General features: G+C 37.5%; 1 protein-coding gene across 3 annotated transcripts in view; it reads right to left on the bottom strand.

The window, feature by feature from the left end:
* Positions 1–23,340, bottom strand: part of LOC108245532 (ephrin type-B receptor 1-B) — a 164,173-nt gene that overhangs the window by 18,978 nt on the left and 121,855 nt on the right. The window contains exons 6-11 of one of the 3 annotated variants that reach the window (XM_017432532.3): positions 19,395–19,519; positions 12,424–12,586; positions 10,000–10,108; positions 8,203–8,267; positions 2,010–2,198; positions 606–853 (exon numbers count right to left, since the gene is read on the bottom strand). In XM_017432532.3, the coding sequence (XP_017288021.1) occupies positions 606–853; positions 2,010–2,198; positions 8,203–8,267; positions 10,000–10,108; positions 12,424–12,586; positions 19,395–19,519 (899 nt within the window). The remainder of the gene's footprint in view (positions 1–605; positions 854–2,009; positions 2,199–8,202; positions 8,268–9,999; positions 10,109–12,423; positions 12,587–19,394; positions 19,520–23,340) is intronic. The other 2 variants (XM_017432534.3, XM_017432533.3) reach the window with 2 other exon arrangements.

The following is a 23,340-nucleotide window of genomic DNA, read 5'->3' as shown; positions in this document are numbered from 1 at the left end:
TTGTAGCATTCTGGCATACATTCCTCCATCATCCTAACATCCTCTCATGGTGCCCCTATTCCTGTGTAAATGCTCTCAAGAGCAAGCTTTGAACCCTTGAAACAAAGTAACAAATAAGAGGGTAAAAGAGATCGATGGAAACACAAGTCGGATGTGGCGGTTAGCAAAGCCAACTTCAAAGAGCCCATTTAAACCCACCATAGATCAAAGTGGAATAGAGCGCCAATCCATGAGATTGAAGTAGAAAAAAAAAGCGAGCTGAATATTGATTAGGCTGTATGTCTCCTCAATCCTGACTATAAAAGAAAGAGTGAGGAGTCTATTATTAGCTCCAAGTTCTATTACAGAAATTAAAAGCTGATAAATTTATCTAATGTGGAAATTTCCAATTTAAGAGTGATTGAAAGAATGTTCATTGTCACTGAATATATTCTCAGGTTAAAAAAAGCTAATTCCAATTGATATTAGAATATTTCTTAAAGTCAACTTCTTTTTAAGTGTTTAATAACTGACTTCCAAATTAATTTCTCAGCCACATTATGCAATATTTTCATCCAACTATCACATCTAACTGTATCCAGCTTGTTTTTATAAAAGTTACTCACCCTGAGGAATGAGTCGAGGGCACCATTCTCCATGAACTCTGTGACAATCATGACCGGACGGCTCTTTGTGACCACACCCTCCAAACGGATAATGTTCGGATGGTCAAACTGGCCCATAATTGATGCTTCAGACAGGAAGTCTCGCCTCTGCTTCTCCACATAGCCAGCCTTCAGGGTCTTGATGGCCACATAGATCTCCCTTTTACCAGGCAGCTTCAAACGTCCCTTGTACACTTCTCCAAACTCACCTGGTTTGAATCAAAAAAGTAGAGTGGTTTCTCTGTCAAAACAAAGAAGTCATTGGTGCCATACATGTCACAAAGACCACATTTATTATGCTCAGACCCATTACTTCCTTTTTTTTAATCAGACATTTCTAGTCCCTTGTCAAGTAGAAAGTAATGTTATGCCCTAATTATTAGTTTAAACAGTAAATATATTGATGTATTTCATGTATGCTGAGTATTATTCTACTTGTGTTATTCTTAATCATGTGGCCCCTCTGACTCATAGTAGTCATCTTTCCTAATATACTGTTGAGGGTCTTCATATTCATAATTCAAAGAATGTCAACCATGCATTATCTGGTAAATTTTTGGCCCTCATTTAAATAATTATCACTGCCCTGCTGACCAGCAGAGAGGTCATACAGTGAAATCAACAAAAAATGGAAATCCTTAATTAGTTAGTCTCCTTGCATTCTTACCTCTACCCTATCTCATTCACACCTAGCTTGCTGTGCAGGCCAGGGTTCAGGAGCTATTTAAGGCCCAGTAACACAACCTTATTTTAGCATTTGTATGAACAAACTCAGCATGTTCTCTTGGCTGTAAAAATTACTTGAAAGAAAAGGACAAGTTATAGAAGAGTAGATGTGCCAAAAAATTTGCTGTTTTACCCTCAAGTGAACAACAAGTTAATTTTAAGCTATTCATCTAAATTAACATTTTAAAATACATTTTAATATTCAATCTTAAACTAGGATAGAAACAAATATATTTGGGTATGTTTGGCATGTATAGTAAAAGAAAATGTTTAAAGGAGGCAAAACACTTTTTAGAGCAAAACCAATACAGGAAGATCTAAAATGATAACAATACAGGAAACAGGCTAAAAGGCTTGAGTTAAATATAATGCTGTTAGGTCCCAGGGTAGCTGCCCCATATACTTCTGGTGCACTTGACATAGGCTTGACTTGACATGTTACCCATCTGATGTAGCTGCTAAGAGGGTTGGCTTTAAGACCCAAAACAGATACAGGCTGAACTTAATTGTATACAGATGTTCACTGCACATACAACACACAGAAATGCACAAAAACACAGCAATACAGATGAACATACACACAAAATAAAAGCACTAAGGTGCACACACATAAAATGTTAAGACATGTATTTGCCATACCTGCACCAATGACCTCCTCTATCTTGACAGTGGAGACATCAATCTCCTTGGCAAATTCTCGCACAGCTTCGTTCGGGTCTTCATAGGTGAAGGGGTCGATGTAGATCTTCATTCCCGGGGAGCCTGAGAAGTGGGTCGGGCAGCCCAGTGGGGAGGGGCAGTTAGACATGTCGGCTCGCAAAGAGAGTTCTAGAACAACCAAAGTGCTTTCAGTGAGCAGAAGACAGTACTGTTGATGTTGATTTGGTTAATGTACATTGAATGATGACAATTATTCTTCAAGTTGTAGCTTAAGTCTCAGTGTGATACAGTGCTACTTAAAGTCCCTACAAAATCTGAATGGCAGGAAATGATGCAGTATCTATTTGCTCTTTATGGCCCTCATCAGAGACAAGACAAATACAGCATATATAAAAGAAAAAAAAAACTTGTGTTTTACATCCATTAAAAAGTCTTAATAGATGACTACAGGAACAGCCTTAGTTACAAAAAAGACAAAATGGTGGTTTGATGATTCATTTCTTAAAAACAAGAAAAAAAATGCAGAAGATTAAGAAGAAAAATGGAAAAATGAGGGTATAGAGAAAGCATAAATACAGACAGCTTTTTACTTTTTCATCTCTCACCCTTGCAATATCTGCTCTTTGATCGTGGTAGAACCAATTTTCCTGCAGCCTTTTGCTATAGGAGCTCATAAGGAGATAAAACCACTATGCAATCAACCAGCTCTTTATGCAACTCTGCAATAGGCAAGCAGAGTCCACAGACTGAAGATGTCTCAGGACAGGTTTTCTGTGCCGACAGACTGGGTGGGGAAAAACACTTGTAAACAAATTCAATATGCTGCCAAAGAATGCACAGCAAGCAACCAGACATCAAGTCGTCATCTCTAAAGTGACATCGAAGGGCAGCCTTCTTTCTCAGAGCTGTTTATTTCAAGCCTTGACAGCTTTGATTTGAATAAATCCAGCTCCATCAAGCCAATTTTATGCCTAGTCATTTGCAGAGGCTACAAAGAATAAAGGGTTCTCATGAGACAGAATGTAGATAGGTTTTAGTCCTGGGATCAAAGTGTCTCACCTTGCACTTGACCATAGATTGATTGTAGTTACCACAATAATTGCCTCAAACCCTGTCTAGCTGAGTGTAATTGATCATTAGACATTCTATACAGTGGATTAAAGTTAACTTATGAGAAGGTTTTTCCAGTGCATAAAGTCTTTCCATCTGCAAATGTTGTAGGGCATATTATTAAATCTCAATGGGAAACATACACAGCTCTAAGCATATGGACTTGCATATTTTCAAAATCTTACGCTCAAATACACATACCTTCAAATAAGCATACACCCTTTACTGTTTAATTTATAGCCCAACACCCACTTTCATTTATAATTTACAATTCAAACACTTTATTTTTCTCCTTCTCAGTGGTACAGTATCGGTTAACTGGACTCATCCTTTTTGGTCACTAGATAAATAAATAAAAAAAGACTCTCACGTTAATATTTTATTGGCCCTTCATCTGAGTGTATAAAGTAAATGTATTCAAACATCATTTCTATCTTTAACAGTATATAAAACAACCACTTTGTTGGGAGATGATGAATGGCTGCTACAGTGACTCATCGACTTAAATATGTAAAATCATTGTTTTATACTTTTCTCAAGTAAGTGTACAGATATAACACTTAAATGGAAAAGTCATTAGTGTTTTTGGATTAAAAAGCATATCTGCATCACTTGCTTATGAATCAGTTAGGTTGTTTTTGGCTTTTCAGTATTATACAGAAGGGTAAATAGCATCTTGTGACAGTGCTATGTTTCTCTGTTAAATCATACATTGTTATTGTATGTTATTTTAAGAACTACCCCCAATCCTTTTCACACAGAGGATGCATCATATCGGTGCAAAAAATAAAGACATGCTTGCTAAGCTGCCTCTGTTTTCCTTTGGCAGTTCAAGCACACCCAACCTACATGGCTTATCAATGTATGCCTACAGATAGCAAATCTGAGTGACAAAAGCATTGTTCACAGGAGTGATGTTCTACAATGCATCAGCTCTCACCAAATGCATATACAGTATTTTGTATTCCTCCGATGCTGGTTCTGAGGTAACCCGACATTAAACCTCTGTGTTTAAAAGCTACAAACAACAAAAGAGAATCTATCCCACCTTAAACATATTGTAAAAATATATATTATTGATATATTATTGTAGAGTAGGCTAGCACCCACACACCTACCTTGGCAATTGTACTTCTTGAAAGTCTAATGCCCCTTCAAAATAGCTTTGGAATAATTTGCAAATGAAACAGAATTCAAACTACCCAGTCTTATAGCGAAATACTGGAACACATGCCAACAAATCTACCATTCCACTTTTTAAATAAGACAATTGACAGGAACTGCGGCCAACATCCCAGTAACAGAAACTCCAGGATACTCCATGCTCTGATCAGTAAGATCTGGTGACAGAATGAGCATGCACAGTGTAAGTCAGATGGATTTGTTGCTGTGGCAGATTAATTTAAGTTAAATTTTACTGCACACCACTTAATCACAGCATTTTCACAAATGCCTGTCAATGACCTTGCTATTTGTCTGCTATGCTTGTTTACTGAGTGGCCCTAATGTGTCCACAAATCAACCACACAGGAGAAATGCTTACACTGATCTAATACAGCCACGGGCAAAATCAAATTAGTGGTCGTACTTAACCAAATTTACTTATGGTCTTAAGACAAACGGTAATGTCAGTAAATGAAATGGTGGCTTCATAAAAGTTAATCTTTTTAAATGAAAGACTTTTCCATACATTAGCCTTTCAGCAAGGGAACATAATGTCTGTTAATTTTTGAATGTAATATGGAAATGTGTGTATATAAATATATATATATATGCTGTGACCCCCGAACTGGAAGAGTGGCTCCATCAGATCCCAGGAACAACCTCAGAGATCTCTGTCCAGATGAGCAGTCCTAGGAACAGCTAAGATACTGTGCAGAACCCTCAAGCTCCCAGGCCTCTGGTAGAGGACCCAAGCTTGAAGTGAAAGTGAAACCACCCATGAGGAACAAATAGGGTGAGATGGAAGTTGTTTTGTTGTATAAAGAGGAAAAACAGAGAGCGAGAGTAATGCTATATCTTCAGTGATTACACACTTTGTTGAATTAACAAACAATTGTTGGGTAGTACAAGATTCCTATAGTGAATTAGTTTCTATTTATGTGAGTCTAAGACTAACAAACCAAACCAAACATTGTCACAGATAAAATGTTTGGCCTTTGTATTACATCATATGAAAAAAATAAGAGTGACAAACATAATTACCAATGTCAAAACACTATACTGATGCAACCTTTTGTCCTTATACTTAAGCATTTAGATGTAATAGGGTAGTATGTATTAGCAAAAACAAACAAAGAATGTAAGTAGCATTCCTTAAAGGGATGCATATTGCCCAATGCCTTGCCTTTCAAACCTTAAATAAATATCTCACACTCAAGAGAGAGTTATAGCTTTTTTTTAGTTCACTAAAATCAATCAGCTGTGGCACCCATAGATTAACTCCAGATTGATCAGTTGTTATCCATGCAGTGATTACTTTCTTAGAATTTCAATGAAATATACCTAGAGGTGCATGCAATATTTAGCTAACAAACAAACAAACGTTCACACAAACACACAGGGATTACATGATTCCCCACCAATCATGTCGGCAGGAGATAAATAACTAAAAGTACATGTATTTTTGGATCTAATCATGACTAAATCTGTTTATTGCAGTTTCAATTTGGATTTTAATAAATATGACCATCCAATGGTAAGGCACAAATATCTTCTGCAGCAACAAGACAACAGACAGGGTGGTAAGATTCAACTTGTGTTAGTTCTGATATGTGGCAAACCCTTACAAAAATGAAAAATAAAAAAAATATGAAAACAAAAACTTAAATATTATTAAACACAAACTAAAAGGTAGTGATGTTAGGAACACAAAACAAACATGGAGCTATTTAGAAAACTGTATGAACAAAATGAATGGAGGTCACAGTGATGCAGTAGAAAACTAAAGCGAACAAAAATAACCTTTGACTCATGTAGGTGTGATGCACCGCTTGATGTATTGTATTTGTTCATGTGTGGGTTCCAATCTGTTTGTCACAACCTCACACCTGTGTTTTGGTTTAATGGTAAAGATTCCATTTCAAAGCAATGACCATTCAGTTGCATCACTGAATCTACATCATTGCTGAAGCGGCATTTCTCTTGAGGTTGACTGAAAATGAGCAAACATGATAATACATGCGTGTGGCAACATCTGGAGCAGCAGGAGGCTGGGTAAAACTGAATTTTTGGAGGTTTACCCAAAACAATTGGCTGAGTGGTTCTATTTTATTGCTGCAGTGAATACTGTCATTACAAAATTGTCAGTCAAATCTTGAGAGAATAGAAGACAACAAAGCACCATAAGGTGGGAGTGTGGGGATGGGGCTGCTTTGTGAGTGTAGGAATTGTGAGAATTTAATAACCAAATCTGTGTTCTAGATCCTTTATCAGTATTCTGTCCTCTTTACTTTAAACAGTTTATTTGGCAAAATAACCTACAATTTTATCAGATTTTTTTAATTTCATCATTTGTAGTAAATTCATTTGATTAGGTGTCCCACCCCCAAAAAACAGTTATGACCAAAGTGACTCTTTTGTGTGTCCACAGCAGCATTAATGAGCCCCGAACTGCCAGTGCTGTGGCTTTGACACAAAGTAACTGTGTTGAAACACTTCGCTGTGTCAGGTTTAACAAAACTCAATCCCCCCAAGTGAGCCCCTTTACAGACTGCTTAGTTGGCAGTATGTAGGGCTTTCATTTGAGGTACAAAGCCCTGTACACATTCTTTGGTGTGCATGTGTGCATGTGTGTGACCGAGTGTGTCAGAGATTGTATGGCTGTGCCTTCAGGCTTCGTCTACTCATCAGTCAATGCCCGGAAGGACCTTAAATATGACTCAATCATTGCTATCAGCCTAAAGTTATGCCAGTCAATGTCTTATTGTACAGGGAGAAAAATGCTATTTACATCCACCAGCAAAAACTGTTGGTTATTGTACTTTCACTTTATGTGCACCTCTTTTATGCACTCTGTACAACTATTATGTCTCTAACTTTCAATATAGGTAATATTACAGGAGTAAAGCATTAAACAAATGTGAAAATAGACATGTACTGTATAAGTGATCAGAAAGCATTTATCTTCATCAAGGCAGAACTGTCTTGTAATGTTTGAAACATTCCATAAAATACATACATATTTAACATATTTATATTTAATAACCATGACAATAGTTGATTAATAGCAAGAACTTTTTCTGCAAAGTAGAACATGTGTTGCTTTGGACTGTTTGGAAATTGCACATTAGGAAGTCCAAATTTCAAATGAATTTACTCAATTAGATCTATAGTATAACATAAAATAATGTATATAAAATACTTATGTAATGCTGACACTGTTGTCCAATATTCTCAAGACTATATTTGCAACAAACAAAATACAACAAACAAAAAAAAAACTAATACTCCAAGAAGCAAAAGATTTGGTGCTGGTATTCATGACTCTAGTCAGGCATTCCAGGTCACCTTGGAATTACCCCAGTTAATTAAGAATAACACGGTTTGGCATTTCTCCTTTTGGCATTCCAAATGAATTGACACAGAGTGCAAATACCTCCCTTCACCTGAGCCTTCCTCTTGCAGCACATATGGCTGTAAAGTTAAGCTAAAAATTTAAGACATACCAATTTTGTTTTCTGCGCTACATAAAAGGTGAACTCAGCAGTGAAATGCATAACAAAAGCTTAGTAAATCAGCATGCATGTTTAAATATATATTCTGTACTTTGCACTCTGATAGTTAATCTCCCACAACTATGTATAAGGACATGCAAAAATCCCTATCCCCAACCACTTTAGGGGCAACCTTATCAATATAACCTTACTAATATAGCCTGTTAGTAAATACAAGTTTTGCACCATGTTTGTAATCTGGTCCATGGTCAAGGTGATGGCTATGGTGAGTAAAATGTGGTACCCAGATTTTCAGCTATGCAATCCATTAAAAGACCACAATAAACAAACAAAAAACAATATTGGATCATTAACCACTGAAACTATAAGCATTAATGTGGACTCACCTCTTCCTGTGCTGTAATGTTGCAACTTGTCACTGTACACCGCCTCCTTGGTGTAAACTCTTTTCCTAAGGGAGCAGGGAATATTGAGAGAGAACATAAGAGTTGAGAGAATGAAAAGGAAGAGTGTTCGTGGTTTTCTGTATGGTCTGAAAATGCCGCAGTTGAAATTGAATCACTTGCAACGGGTTAGCAGTGGCAAGTGAAGTTTATGAAAATGAGCTGATTTTTAATTAGACCTTGATAGAATCTCTCTCCTTTTCATCTGTCTCCTCTGCCTCGGCATCAAAAGAGCCTGGCCTATTTGATGAACACTTGACTTGCTTAAACTTGCACACTGCACAAGAGAAAATTTAACTTCCATATATTTTAAGTGGAGCAAGACAAGAATTTGACAAAGTGACAAACTGCTGCAAAATAAGATTGGCCTAATAGAGGAAAGTGGAAGTTGTCACATTCTCAATGGAATGCAGTCTCTTCTTTCTATAACATTTTTCTCCTCTATCACATCTATTGCTTGTTTGGTATCTTCATTTTTGGTATCTTACAAAGTAGAGGAAGGCAGGACAATGAAACGAAACAGTGGAATAACTACTGATTTCAACAAAAAAGAAAAGCCAGTTACTTTTTTTTTCTCCCAAGAATATCAATTTATTCAAATTCTGTGGTTGCAAAAACGAAGTCAGATAGTAAAGAAGATAATGAGGAAAAAGATTAAATTTCTTACTTGATATGTAATTTTGTGTAACCAAAATTTTTTCAAAAGTGGCACAACCAGAACATCTAGGAGAGTGTTATTGTTAAAAAATGGTCTGGCTGTGTCACTTTGAAAATTATTATTTTCTATTTGCGTTTTCTTCAACCAGTTACATTTGTCTTGGAGTGCTAATTTTAGAATGTTGCAATGTGTCATGTAAAATGAAATTAAGAGTAGAGCCAGCTCTGAATGGAAATGCCTGCATAATATTATTTACACAAAAACAAGAAAAATAATAATGTTAATGACATAGATTTGTCTTATTCCTTTAACCAGTCTTTGACAATACTTACCATTACCAAAGTCTGAAATTTTAGCTTGAAGGTTGCAGTTTCTGACAATAGAGGATTTGAAAATAATGCGGTACAAGCAGCAGGGATGTTCAACTTTTATTTTAATAATCTTTTTCATAGTATGATCATGTACTTTTTTTAAGGATTCAATGTTAACTTGTATATAAAGTTAAATCAGAACTAATGCAGGGAATACCTGAGGATAGCCTGATTGTGCATTTAACACACCACTATCTTGTGTGTGTAGCTTCAATAAAGGAAGATGGTCATCATGTAAAACTCAAGACCTCTGAATATAAATCCTTATATTGATGGTTAAACTCATCTGTTTTACTCAGCCTACTAGACTGACATGTAAAACGACTAATGAACTAAAACAAAGATCTTGCAGAATTCATAATGGATATTAACACATTTATTTCTGTTAAACCAAAAGCTTTGGATATTTCTTTAAATCAGTTAGGCATTATACCTATTCCATTGGATTAGTTTCTAGTCAATGGCATATATGTGCATTTAAGTTTTAATTTAAAAGTGTTCTAAGTACAGCTCTTATGTGGAATGGGACACTTTTAGATTATATTAATAAACAAAACAAAACAAACTATATATATATATATATATATATATATATATATATATATATATATATATATATATAGTTGTGTGTTTTAAGGACACCTGGATCAATTACGATGCTAACTTTGTAGTGTGTCTTACAAGAAACAAGGGAAAAGGAAATTTGCTTACCTGCTGCACACAATGGAAATGGCAATAAGGGAAACAATAAAGACGACTCCAGCAGCTGCTGACCCCGCAATCAGAGGAAGCTGTTCCCGCAGCTCAGACTTGAAGTCTTCTGGGTTTCACAAAGAAAGGACAATCAGGTACTGAGAATGACTTAGAAGGATGGCTATGTTTATTTGGAAGTGTGTGTACATATAGTAAGAGGATGCTTTAGACATGAAAAGACAAGTTGGAAAACAAAATTATGAGGTTGGACTGGCTGTTCTAATGGATAAAGAAAAATATATAGATTTCTCTGAAAAGAGATGCTGACCGGAATCCTGTATATTACTTGCAAGACCAGCTGACATGTTGTGTTTGATTAAGTGGTGAAAGGCAGAGACAGAGAGAGAGACACGCACACAAAACTGACAGTGAGAAAGACAGAGACAGACCTCACAACTCTCCTTACTGCTGGATCTATCATAAAAAAAGAGGACGAGGAAATATTTCTTCAAATGTTGCTTCAATAAGAAAGTCATCTACTGTCAGGCACACATAGAGCCTCACCATGTTTTAATTCAGCCATAGTTGACTGCAGTTGGTCTAGAGGACAACCTAAAAGCCTATTGAAAAGTGCTATGTAGCTGAATTTTCAGTTATCTTTTTGTGTGCCTGTCTTTCGGCGACTTTGACACCTAGAGCACCATAGTTAAAGCAATGCATGATTTAGCATGCTGAAGGCAAATCAGCAGCTTCTAAATCCCATCCCCCGTGCAGAATGAACCTATTGGATTAAAGTGATAAAGGGAGAACTAATGCATCATTGGAGCCGTGTGAAAGCTACAATATATGAGGAAACTCAATGTGACAGGGATTGCTAACTCTTTTAACTTGCACATTTATCGAGAATGTTTCAATAAAGCAGCATGAATGCTGTTCCAGCCACTTGAGCTTCTAGGCAGTTTTTTTTTTCTGTTATCATTTGATGTATATTAGTTGTGAGAGGTCCATATAAATCTTCCCCTTTGCCCATATGAGAATAGAAACTTACCTTGACACTTTGAAATCGCACAAATGTGTATTCAAATTGTAAATAGGTTCCCACTACTATCAGGTTTGTTGTTGAAGGCTGAGCTTGTTAGAGAACTGCAGACCTGTGACATTAGTTTACAAAAATGATGGACCAATCCCGAGTCTGTGTGTGAGAGACTCAGAGGTGGCAAGAGAACGCCATGCAAAAGTCTAAAACTGCACTGACATGAGGACAAAGGGGTTTGTACGTCTTGAAGAAAGACATATAGCGGAAGAGCAGCGAGGTGTTGTCTTCATGAGGTAATGAAGCGGTTTGATGGTAGGAGAAAAGACTGGTAAGAGGGGCAGGAGGTGGAGGCGTGGGTGTTATCATCGGCTGTCCTCTAGTGTCTGCTGCTAATTGCCTTGACGAATGTCGTGCTATGGCAACCAGCCAAAGGATAAACTGTAAACACAGTGCACGAGTGTGGAGCACTTGCACGTATGTTGCAGTGTGCACGTGCATATACGTGTAAAGAAAAGGTAATTTGTGCGGAAGGAGAGCAAAGGGGCCACGTCTGTGCCACCACATCTGCTCTGCTCAGGTAAATAGGCACAAAATGATCACCTTCATCATCATTTATCCTTCCCATTTTCTTCTCCCTTAAGATCATTACCGTGTCGTATGCTGTTATGATCTTTATTAGTATTTATACAAAGTCGGGATGTTCCTCCTGCTTTAAATTATAAATGATGACTACACAGACAAACCTCGTAGTCATTCAGCAAGTTAGAGTTCCAAATATCCAGTCAAATATTATTCTATCCAGACTGAATCATGCTGTGTCGATGGCAGCACCAATTCATGTGCCTGGAAGGGCTATGGGGAAGTAAAATGCCACCCTCACTGACACTCTGCTCACACACCTCTTTGCACCTACACTAATGAACATAGTTCCACATGCTTGCCAGTTTACCAGGTGTTGCAGCCCCTCTTCAGTCCCTTCTCTCGCCAACAGCCCCTCTGCCTTCCATGGCAAAAAAATAAATAAATAATCTCATCAACTACTAATCACAGTTATGTATTCTGGGACAGCTCTCCAGCAACAGAAGGGCTGGGTGAAAAACCAATTAGCTAAGCATTTTGGATAAAGCACAGTTAGCTGTGCAAACAAAAGACACTCAGCATTTCACATATTCAAAGCTCCTGTAGACACACTCAAACCTGACCGTGAAGGAAATCAATTTTGCCATTAAAATAGAAGCGCAATCAAATATTACAGATTTCTTTTATTTATCCAACCAATAATAACGCAATAACAGACACGAGGAGGCACATGAGTGGTAGAAAGAGATGGGTGTATGTGTGTGAAAATGGAATAGCACAGATAGACAGGCAGGCAGAGCTGATTCCTCTGGCTCTGCAATCCTTACCATCTGTGAGGGTTTGGAAGCACATCTTGCTGCTGTATTTGCCAAAGCCAGCCACAGTCCGTGCTCGCACCTGTACCACGTAGACTGTACCCGGCCTGAGGCCCTCCACGCGGGCAGTATTTGTTTGGCTGCGCAGCACAGTGGAGTTAATCTCTGCGTGATCCTGAAAGAAGAAGAATGAACACAAGGGCCAGGTTAGACATCACTAAGAGTGAAAAAGATGTCAGAGAAATATAAAATAACATGATCGTGGCAATTCTTAAAAACAAGGAGTCTGAAAGTCTTGAAGAAGTAGTGTTAGGAAAGTGGATTAAGTTAGGAGAAAATTAGATAAGATTATTAAATTTTGTGTTTTTAAACATGTCATACAAGTCACTTTACCAAAAAAAAAAGAAATTACTGATACTAAACAAGATGAAGTCAGGGACAGAGCTGATAGATTAATTGTGTTGAAACTGTATGTTGTTAGAAAAGATTTAAACATCGGATAATATGTTCTCTTTCTAGTTACAAGAAAAGGCCTTGTGCAGTGTGAACTTCCAACACTGCATTGTACAAAGCTGAAAACAAAATAAACAACTAGACAAATCGCACAAACAACACTCTTATTTATTCAGTAGTACAAATGCAAAATATGGTAATACAAATGATAATTTCTCACAATTTACAAAGAGCAATAGCTTCATTGGAGGAGTAACAAAACATCTTTGTGTGTTTGTCTCTTTAGAAGTGCCTTCTAATGTAGTTTAATTACTGGAGGAAAAATAAATATTACAACTGCCTGTCTTTGCTTTTTAAGTGGCAATAGAGCAGTTCCACCAAGCAAAGACGTTTTATATTTTCAGGAAATGCTATAAATATTCCTTGTGCAGTCACTGCTCATTGGAGCATTCTTTTAAAGTACATTGCTTTGTTATTATATATTTTTTAACTGTTAAAAATATAATTTCACTCTTGAAAGCACACATGCAACTCTCTGATACATATTTTTTTACAAAAACTCTTGAGACATTTAAATTCATGATTATACATATATACATATATTAAGCTACCCATTAATTATATTTAATTTCTGATGTTGTTTTGCTTTCTAAACTTAACAGAGCCAGTCAGACTGTCTGCTGCAGGAAAATCTGCAGCTTTCTGGAGGTACAGGATCTGCTATAAGGGATCAGTAATGACTTGAGCCTGTCACCTTCCCATAACGCAGAGAGAATATGACAGCCAGAAAATAAGACTGCACCTACAGTACACCCACCACTGCAGGCCGCTGAAAGCTTGATGCTGACAAACCAGAGTGGGCAGTTGCAGGCAAAGGTGCAAATAATTCTGTGTCACTAATACAATGTAAATAAAAGTGGTCTTTGATAAGCTTAGTAAGCAAGCCATTGTTCACTGTTTAACTAGTACTTTTTTAAAAAACATGTAGGAATTATATGAGGGAAAATGAGCTTATAAAAGTGTAAGGCAAAAAAAAAAAAACTGGCAAGGAAAAAGGGAGAAAAAGTGAAGCAGGAAAAGTGTGTGTGGAGGGGATGAAAGATGGCAGGAAGCGATAAGAAACTCGAGGCAGAGGCAACCCACACTGAAATCATTATCCAATCTGATTGGTGTAATTGAATCATTCCGGTTGCTCCGTCACTAAGCAGACGAGGTAAACACAGCTATGAAATCTGCTTCCCCTAACCCCACATACACACACACGCGCTCACATAATGATGTGTGCAATCACATTAACTCTTATTGGACACTCTGGGCTTGATGAAGACAAATGTTTGGGCTCAGGATGTGGAGCATTACAGGGTTTCATTCTTTCTGCAAGAGGAAAAACATATTTATAAATGGAATGGTGGATGTAACTGGTTTAGAGAGTTTAATCATTTCACATTCTTTTTTTCGTCATAAAATCAAACAAACTGTTTTTTTCTTCAAAGTGCTGCAAACTGAAACTTATGAGACTTGACTTCAGAGCAATAGCTTGGGTGTTTGAAAGAACTCAAAAGCACAGGAAGCCCCTTGAGAGACTAGAACCACAGTCAACTATTCACATGGTTGAAGCCATGGTTGAGTGCACCTGCACCCATTGGGGTCAGGATTTGCCTATTCCTGCTATTTCTTTTCCAAACCACACCCCCATCTGTTGTATATAAATGGAGGACAGGTGAGCAAACAGATGGCAAACTGCCAATGGGTGCACATCCCTTGAGGGAGCACAAGCTCAGAATGGCCTCCTCATGCTGTCTGTCAAATGGGGATTATGTCTAATACACACCCACCCACCCACACACGCATACACACACACACATCTGCCACTTAAAAATGAGCTGGCATTTGGCACTGCAGCAAGTTTGGAGACAGCCAATAAATGGCCTGTGCCAAGAGTGACTTCCAGCTATGAGAGGTCCTCCCCTGCTGCCAGTCAATTGGGGATTAGAAGGACCACACCCCAACATGCTAAATCAAGACTGAGTTGCAGGTGGGAAGGCAGATGGTGGAACAGCCAATCAGAAGCTTTGCCAGAGGTGACAGACAGGAAGCACTGTGGGGAATTTGGTCTCTGCAGCTTTCAGGAAAATTATATAAAAACAAATCAAGACTGGCATTACCACAATATAAATATATTTGAATATTATGCAATACATACCATTGGTTGATTAGTATTTAAAGTGCCTGCCATACACTGAGCAAGTCCATTTCACTAATGTTTAGCTTTACATTTAAGAATTAGCTTGTTTACCCATTCTGTTAAATTTGCATGCACATACATGCACACAAACAGATTTTATTTTATCCTTTTTATTATTTCAGATGCCTTATGCGGCACCTGCACCTTAAATTTGATTTTCAGAAAGTTATCATATAAATACAAATATAATTTTAGAGGTTATTATAAAACTATGTCAAATCTGTTTTACTGTGTTACTGCTCAGCCAATTCTAATCCTATCATTTTGTAGGACTGCTAGACAGCAAAAGCTTTTATACTTCTTAACACCTTTAATTTCCTATGTAATTACAAAGACTTTTTTTTATTTGGGATAAACTGTTAAGGGAGATTAATTTCCTTTTCCCTGCTTTTTCTCATTTTTAGCTTTTTTTCTTATCTTTTTCTGTTTTTCAGCCAAAAGTCCATCTCTTGTGAGTCATCCTCAAAGTCACTTCTGTTGTAAGAGACATTATGTTATTTTGAACATTAAAATTATACCAACTAAATAAAGTTAAGTCTGAATCGACTTCAGTTCACTTCACATTGTGTGCATGTGTGTGTGTCTGGTTTTCAAAAAAAAAAAAAACAACAAAAAGGGGCCTACAAACCATCATGGACAGCATGGCTACTTGGCATAAAGACACACATGGTGGGATACCATGTGTCCTCTTCGCAGGCTCAAACAGTTGCGTGCATGCAAATTGCAGGCACACACAAAATTAAGGGGTTTATGAGAGAACAGTATTATGCTACTTTTGCAAAGTGAAAATAAAGAAATGCCAGTCATTAATATTTCTGAATAAAATGTACTGCCTAAAGCAACAAACCATAAAAGAAAACAAAACGGGGAGGCATTTTAAATCTCAAAGACTGAAATTGTTATTAATAAAATTGCAAATAATTACCATCAACTTGTTTTCTTTAAAATCTAAAAGAAAGCAACTCATTTATATATCGATATGATCTTTTACTACAAAAACCCTTTATGATTCATAGACTGCAATTTGGCTCAGCGGCATGCGAAACACTAATAAGCTTAGTAAAACACACTTTAAAACGATCATCTTATGTTAATTATACCTAAAGAGAAGTTTACAGTATCTGCCTCAGATCTTTAAGCTTTGTTTTATCTTGTTTGTTTGTTTGTTCTTCATAACTACCTCCCTTTGAGATTATTCTTCATATGCATTCATTCACCTGGAAACTAACTGTGTGTGCTTGTTGGGAGACAAACAAAGAGAAAAAGAAGAAAGCCTGAAGGAAGAAATGTGAATACCCCTGCTGGGAAATTTAGGGAGAGCTGAAAAAAAAAACCACTTTTCAAAAGTTCCTTTAGAAAGGTAAACTTGGCTCTAAAACATCTGCGTTTCTGCAAAGAGTGGTTGAATTTATGATGTCAGAAAGAGAGAAAACAGAATATTAAGCACTCCTCATCCGTGGCATTGTTAATTGCATGCAAAGCACGTGAGAGATTAAAACCGTAAAACTTTAGCTTTTCTCTTGAGTTCCTTACACTGCACCATGACATTACTATTGTTAAGTAGAAAGGACACACCTGCACTGCAGCTGGCCCCTCGCACGCACACACACCGGCACAAACTCACACACAGATGCACACACACCCTTTACTCTGACACCATCAGAACCGGTGGCTGCTCTGCTCCAGCCTAATGGAGGGCCTGACCTCTGGTATGCTGAGTTATTTCCACCCTCCCCAAATTTTCAGGCAACCAGATGAAAAAAGGGTATGAGGAAAAAAAGGAACACAGAAGAGCATGGGATTTGAGTTTTTTCCCTGCAAACCTTTAACTTATTTAATCTTGCTTCACAATTTTCTGGGTCCTGGGACCACTTACTTTGGAATAAAAAGGAAAGCTGAAGAAGAGAGTGACACCTGCTGAGTGAACACCCTTCAGCAGTTAGTAAAGGTTTCAGGTGAAATACAGTCTTTTCAGAACATTATCAACTGTAGCTTTTATTGCTGTATTGCAAGGTTTCTGCACATATTGCATTTCACATATTTTACTAAACTTAGGTTTTCAGATTTTTCTGTCAATTTTTGAGCCACTTTTGATGCCAAAATGTCCATATATGTACTGTCAATGTTTGTTTATTGGTGGCTTTTTTATTTTTAATTTTTTAATCAAGATGCTTCATCATGACAAACCACAAGCTGTGCGCAAAAGATGAACAGCAGGGAATGATACTTTTGAAAAAGAAAAGTTTCTAGTTTTTCCTAATCAGTTTATTGGATTAATGTCAGAATTCTTCTTCAACACAGAATGATGGTCATTTTGGTTAAACTGTGTTCAGATTTTTTTTTTGGAAAAGCTGCACAGAGTAACTTACTGTGACCAAATCCTTTTCCAAGCCATTTCCTATGTCTACAGCTCTCTTTCCGCAACCTCGTCTCTCTCTTTTAGAGTCGGAATCTAATAGTATCAATGTTAATACCAGTGCTTAATTTCCGTTTAATGTTAGATTGGAATTTCTGTCAGATGCTTGTGACATATACAATTCTGCTGCAGCAAGAAGTCGTACAATCTGACAGCTATTAAATCTGACATTGTGACATGGGTTATTAAAAGGCTCTAATATCAAGCTCACACAATGTGATCTGCGTAAGTCTTTCACAATTTTTCAAATCTCACAATGTGAACCAGCCTTTAGAAAAGGGCTATCATGAGACCTAAAAGTTGCTTACTGTGTATGTCTGCTGTGACACAGTGGTGCTGATTGTAGCTGAAACATTGAAACAATTGATTTCAGAGCAGAGAACAGTGTTTATCCATTGGATTAATCTAACTATCAATGAAATACATGAAAAGAAACTCCTTCCATCCATCTGTCCAGTCAACCTTACTTCCATCCATCCTTCGAGAGAGATTTGGTGAGTAATCAGGTGTAAAAACGTACCTCTACTGACATTTCAGACAGCAGTGTCTGACAGAAGGAAAGTCTGTTTAGAACCTGTGAAAAGCCTTGTCAGATCCAAAATACAGAGTGTCAAAAGAGGACCACCAAAGGGGAAATCTCATCTCGACAGCCCAGTGTGTCACAAAGCAATCACTCTGACTCACCTTCAGTGTCTTACTCACGCTCACATGTGCAACGTTTTCAAGACAGATAAGACATTTCCAGACAGAAACACATTGAGGGAAATGTAAGCTTGTTCAGAGAGACGGTGTAAAAGCAGAACTTCTCTTGTCATATGAATGATCCCAGTGCAATTAACAATCTTGTCCTTGATAATTTTCCAATTTGTGATTATGCTGTGCTCATTTGTTTGTTTGAGGATGTGCTATATAAACATCAATGGGATTGGGTTTCATTGATATTCATGAGCTAATGGGGGCTGTATAAGTGTTATTTACATGACATTAAGCTGTCTGGCAGATAAGGTTTGTCAGGGCCATGGCAGCTGGATTGAGTTTCACGAACTGCATGAACTGTGCAATGCCACCCGGGAAAACGGCAAACATTGAAGCTATTATAGAACAACTGAGTATCCAAATGCAACATCATTTTAAAACATGATTGTTGCTCATTCTGACTGAAAATGTTTACTGTGGCAAAACTATTCTGTGAAAGTGTTGTGAATATTGATCCAGGAGCCCCAGACACAATGTGTTTGTGAGAAGTAAATAACTCAACTGAAAAGAATCAAAGAAAAAATGTGAAACTATATTGATTATTATCTTACATCAAAAGCAGTGAATCAGGACCAAGTCCTAAAATGACAGTGGTTAAAAAAAACAAAAAGAAGAAGCTAGATTAACCTTGCTACATCGATCAGCTTTAGAAGGACAAACACAGGCACAAACAAAAAAAAAAAAGCTTGAGTCTCCAGTCTCTGAGTATCATTATGTCCAAGGCCTTGGGAAAAGCCTACAGGTCAATACTGGAGCAGTATAGCCACTGAAGGGTAGGACTGGTGACTTAATAAAGCAGACGTATTGTGTGTGAGGAGACAGGTCGATGCGGCTCCCTCTAGATGCAATGCATTTTCACAGCGGGACAGGGTTACTGCACTGTGCAGAGTGAGCCTGGAGCAGAGGTCAACCTATTCACTTCATCAGCAGAAGAAACCAAAGAACAGTGGGAGAGATAGAGGGAATCCAGGGACAGAACATATTATCAACCCGGGGGACTGCTCACAGACATCCAGGACAGCCTGGACTCTGAAGCGGTGCATGCAGCGAGCTTTGCATATGCAGAGACAGAGACAAAGGTGACTCCACTTCAGCTGCACACACACAGCTTACCTTCTCATAGTAGCGCAGCTCATAGTCGAGAATGATGCCATTAGGTTGCTCTGGTTGAGGCCATGACAGTGTGAAGCTATTCATGGTGGAGCTGATTTGGTGCATGATGGGAACTATAGATGGGGCTGCAAGAAACATAGAGAGAGTAACATGAAATCAACACGTCAATATAAACTGGAAGCCACTACAGATTTGCTGATCATAAATAGGTGATGATTTAATAAAATGAGACAAATGCATTCTGCTTTGCAAACCGACTTAAAATCTATGATGCAAATTTCACAAGCTGTGCATATTAGAAATCAGCCTAGTTTTGATAGATACTGTACTTATAACAAATTATGCAATTTTGCATAAATACAGCAGACTACCAGTATCCTTCACAGAATGCTGCCTCTTACATCTAATCAGTTACCTATTTAAAGTAGGTTGATTACAATGCACATAACCATATTTATGTCCTGTGGGAACAAATATCAACCAGCTTCAGCCAAAATAAAGATCTTGAAAGTAAAAAAACCAAACAAACCAAAAACCATCAGAAAAACAAAAACAAAAAACATCTTGGTGAGATAGAAGGCTTGAGGAACTGATGAATATGATGAGAGAAAAGCATGGAAACAATAAACATAGTTCTGAGTTTTCAGTTTAAGTCTCACCTTCAATTAATAGCAGTTTACCTATAATTTAACTAGAATTGTCTGGCTTTGGTCCAGAAAGCATAAATTGTAAATTTAATCTGTTGTTGAGCTGAGTAGCACTGGCTGAATACAGGCGCACTAATGGCATATGTCCAAAGTATCCATCATGTCCAGCGTCTAAATAAGCAAAGCTGCAATGAATTCTCTAGTGTGGTGTTGCATTTCAAGAGGCCGGGAGTCACACCAGCTCCTCCTCATTTACATAAAGTTGAGGTCAGGGCTGCTTTATGCAAATTAGGGTCAACGAGCATGTACTTACAGCCTTTGGAGACCCAGGGAAATCTTTAAACCTCAGCCAATCTTGATTTAAAGAATATTCAGCTCCTGTGTGGGTTATTGCTCTCCTAACATGTTTTCAGAAATACATTGTGCTACATTTCAGCAGGGAATATGTTCAAGTAAGCTATCAAATGTTGGCAGCAGTCACATGCAGCCATAAAACCTTTGCTGGTTGGATAACCTGCATACTTTGTGTGTGTGTGTGTGAGTGTGTTCAGAAGTCACAAAAAAAGACTAACTGTTGTGTCAGTCATCTATTGTGCCATGAAAAAGGTGCCCATCAAGCATCCAAGACTAGTAAGCTGTGCAGCCTCACATGAACCACCCACATGGACTCACTGTTTAGTTTTAACAGTAAAAGTATGCAATTAATAAAGTGCATACTTTTACTTAAAGTGTCTTAAAGTGCCATAGATTTTAAATTTATTGGTGAGATGTTTTGAATTTTTCTGTGTTCTTGTTAAAATCTCTATCCAAACATATTATATTAAAACAATATAATTTGTTTGCGACTCAACAAAATTTAAAATCTTAACATAATTGTTCTCACCACTATTTATTTAACAAGTCAAAGCAAATAATTTTAATTTCAGAAATGTTCTGTATGGCACTGAGAACAAAATTAAAAAAGCAGACTCTCAAAAGATCTCTCTCTAAATAACATAAGCACCATTTCTCATCGTTGTTCAAAAAAATAAATATGTGGTCTAGACTGAAAACTGAATTTTTTGTGACACTTAATGTAAAAGGCATTCTGCTTTCAATATGCAACATAACCTTTTTCTTTTTGAACCAAATGCTATTTGTTATATTAAACCTTTAAAGTAAAAATAGCATTGTGGTATGATGTATAATCCTTCAGCTCAGCTGCCCAAACTTTTTCATCTTTCAGCTTCACACTTGGCTGCACACAGATGATCTGTCAGTTTAACCGTTTTTTTCCCCTCTGCACTGTGATCTCTGCTCTTCTTCACTTTTTACATGAACCATATGATGGAAGTCATCACACATTGTGAGGCAGTATAAATATTATACGTGTATGTGCGCGCATTATGTCTGTTGCTTTGTAATTTTGAACTTGAATTATAACCACGTCCAAGAATAAAGCTGATTATCTGGAAATTGTCGATGACTACCAAATTGCTCTTTTATGTACATGTCAGTTTTATTAATAATATATAAAAATGACAAATTATAAATGTTAAAGTCATTATACACTTCTTGAAGTCTAAAATAAACCAAAACTTCAAGTTTAAGAGATTATGCCACCACACTGCCTAATCAAACTAATTTGTAAACATACAAGTAAGTTTGATTAGATCCCAGTTCCTTCCCTCATATCTGCACCCATAAATACAGCACATTAAAAAGCCCAGCTCTGCATGCTGTGCCTATCAGCCACATGGCTCTTCAATGCAAAGACCTACTTGTTACTCCACCTGATCTGCACTCACCATGTCTCTGAATAACTCTTCTCATTAAAAGGCATCTAAGCAATCCCTTTAGTAGAAACCTTAGTGATTATTATTATTATTTTTTATTATGTTTTGTAGGAAACTGGGCTTGTTTCTTAGTTTTATTTAATATTGATATTTCATGTTTTGAGTGTCAAATCATCCTCTAAAATGTGAAAATGCAAATGTGAACAAATGAATGAGCTGTTTATGTGGATTGTACTCCGCTTGCCTCCCTTGGTTCTAACCTCTAGCCCTCCCTTTCTCCCTCATCGTCTACACAGAGAGTTAGAGGACTGAGCTTCACCCCAGTGCACTTCTTCCAGCCTCTCTACTTCTCAGGCTAGTTCACGCTCCACTGACCAGGGCTAGGGCTGCCTGGGCCGCATTATCAATTACCGGCCACAAGCACACTGTTCCTGACAGACCCAGGGGAGGGGTGCGCCACTCAGAAATTCCTGCAGTGAGAAAAGTGGCTGGAGAGGAGAGCTTAAACTTCTGTTCTCAACTCAGTTTATCCATTCAAATGTAAAGCAATAAGCAAAGTCGAAAGACAAAAAATGTGGTCTTTATAGATACTTTTTAGACATGTTATGAGATGTATAGTCTTGGTTAACTCTAAGCTCATCTCATGCCATTTTTATCAGCTCACCTGTTGTGCCTCGGGCTGTTAAGGTTTTTGTATTAACTAAAACTGAAACAGCAAGACTATCTCATTACTATCAATTATTGTAACAACAGAGACTGTTCTGGGAGGAGAAGCTGGACAGAGTAAAATAAGGACCATGTGTACATTTATATGTGCCCTTATGACCTATGTGTGAAGAGCCTGTCAGAGACAATGTGCCAGGCCTGTACGAGGGTGAGATTCAGCTCAATGAAGCAGCGCTGTCCCCTCCAACTTCCCCCCACCCCCATTGTCACCCTGGGACAATGATGCTGACAGTGATTGGTGACTGTGTCCCGCACTCCTCTCTCCTCCCTCCATCCCGCCCATCCCTTGTTCCTGTGCTCCACTTTTATCTGGCCCCACTTGCAGCCGCTGGCTTTTAATGCAGAGCTCGGCTCACCATTAATCAAAGTCAAAGCCTCTGAGCGTCTGACTTAGAAAGAGAGCGGGAAGAGGAGGAGGAAGAGGAGGAGGAAGGAGGGACAGAAAGAAGAATAAGAAGAGATGATGATAGAATGAAGAGCTTATTTACCTTTGTATTTTTAATCAGCTGTAGAATACAAATGAGTTAGATCATGTATATGCATATTTGGCACTGACCTGAGCTTCTATTTTCATTATGGTAACTTAAGCAAAAGGTTGCCATTATTTTAATTTAATGATCAGAGTTAAGAATATTAGATTTGTTGTTGTACATTGATGATTTAGTACAATATTTATATAAAACTCAGAGTAAAAACTGATTTGGAACAGCAGTCAAACTTGATGCACTACAGATATACAGTATATATATATATATATATATATATATATATATATATATATATATATATATATATATA

This window comes from Kryptolebias marmoratus, linkage group LG20, assembly GCF_001649575.2.
Source record: "Kryptolebias marmoratus isolate JLee-2015 linkage group LG20, ASM164957v2, whole genome shotgun sequence".
Classification (NCBI taxonomy): Eukaryota; Metazoa; Chordata; class Actinopteri; order Cyprinodontiformes; family Rivulidae; genus Kryptolebias; species Kryptolebias marmoratus.
Note: the sequence above shows the minus strand (reverse complement) of the source record. Positions and strands in the feature narration are given on the sequence as shown.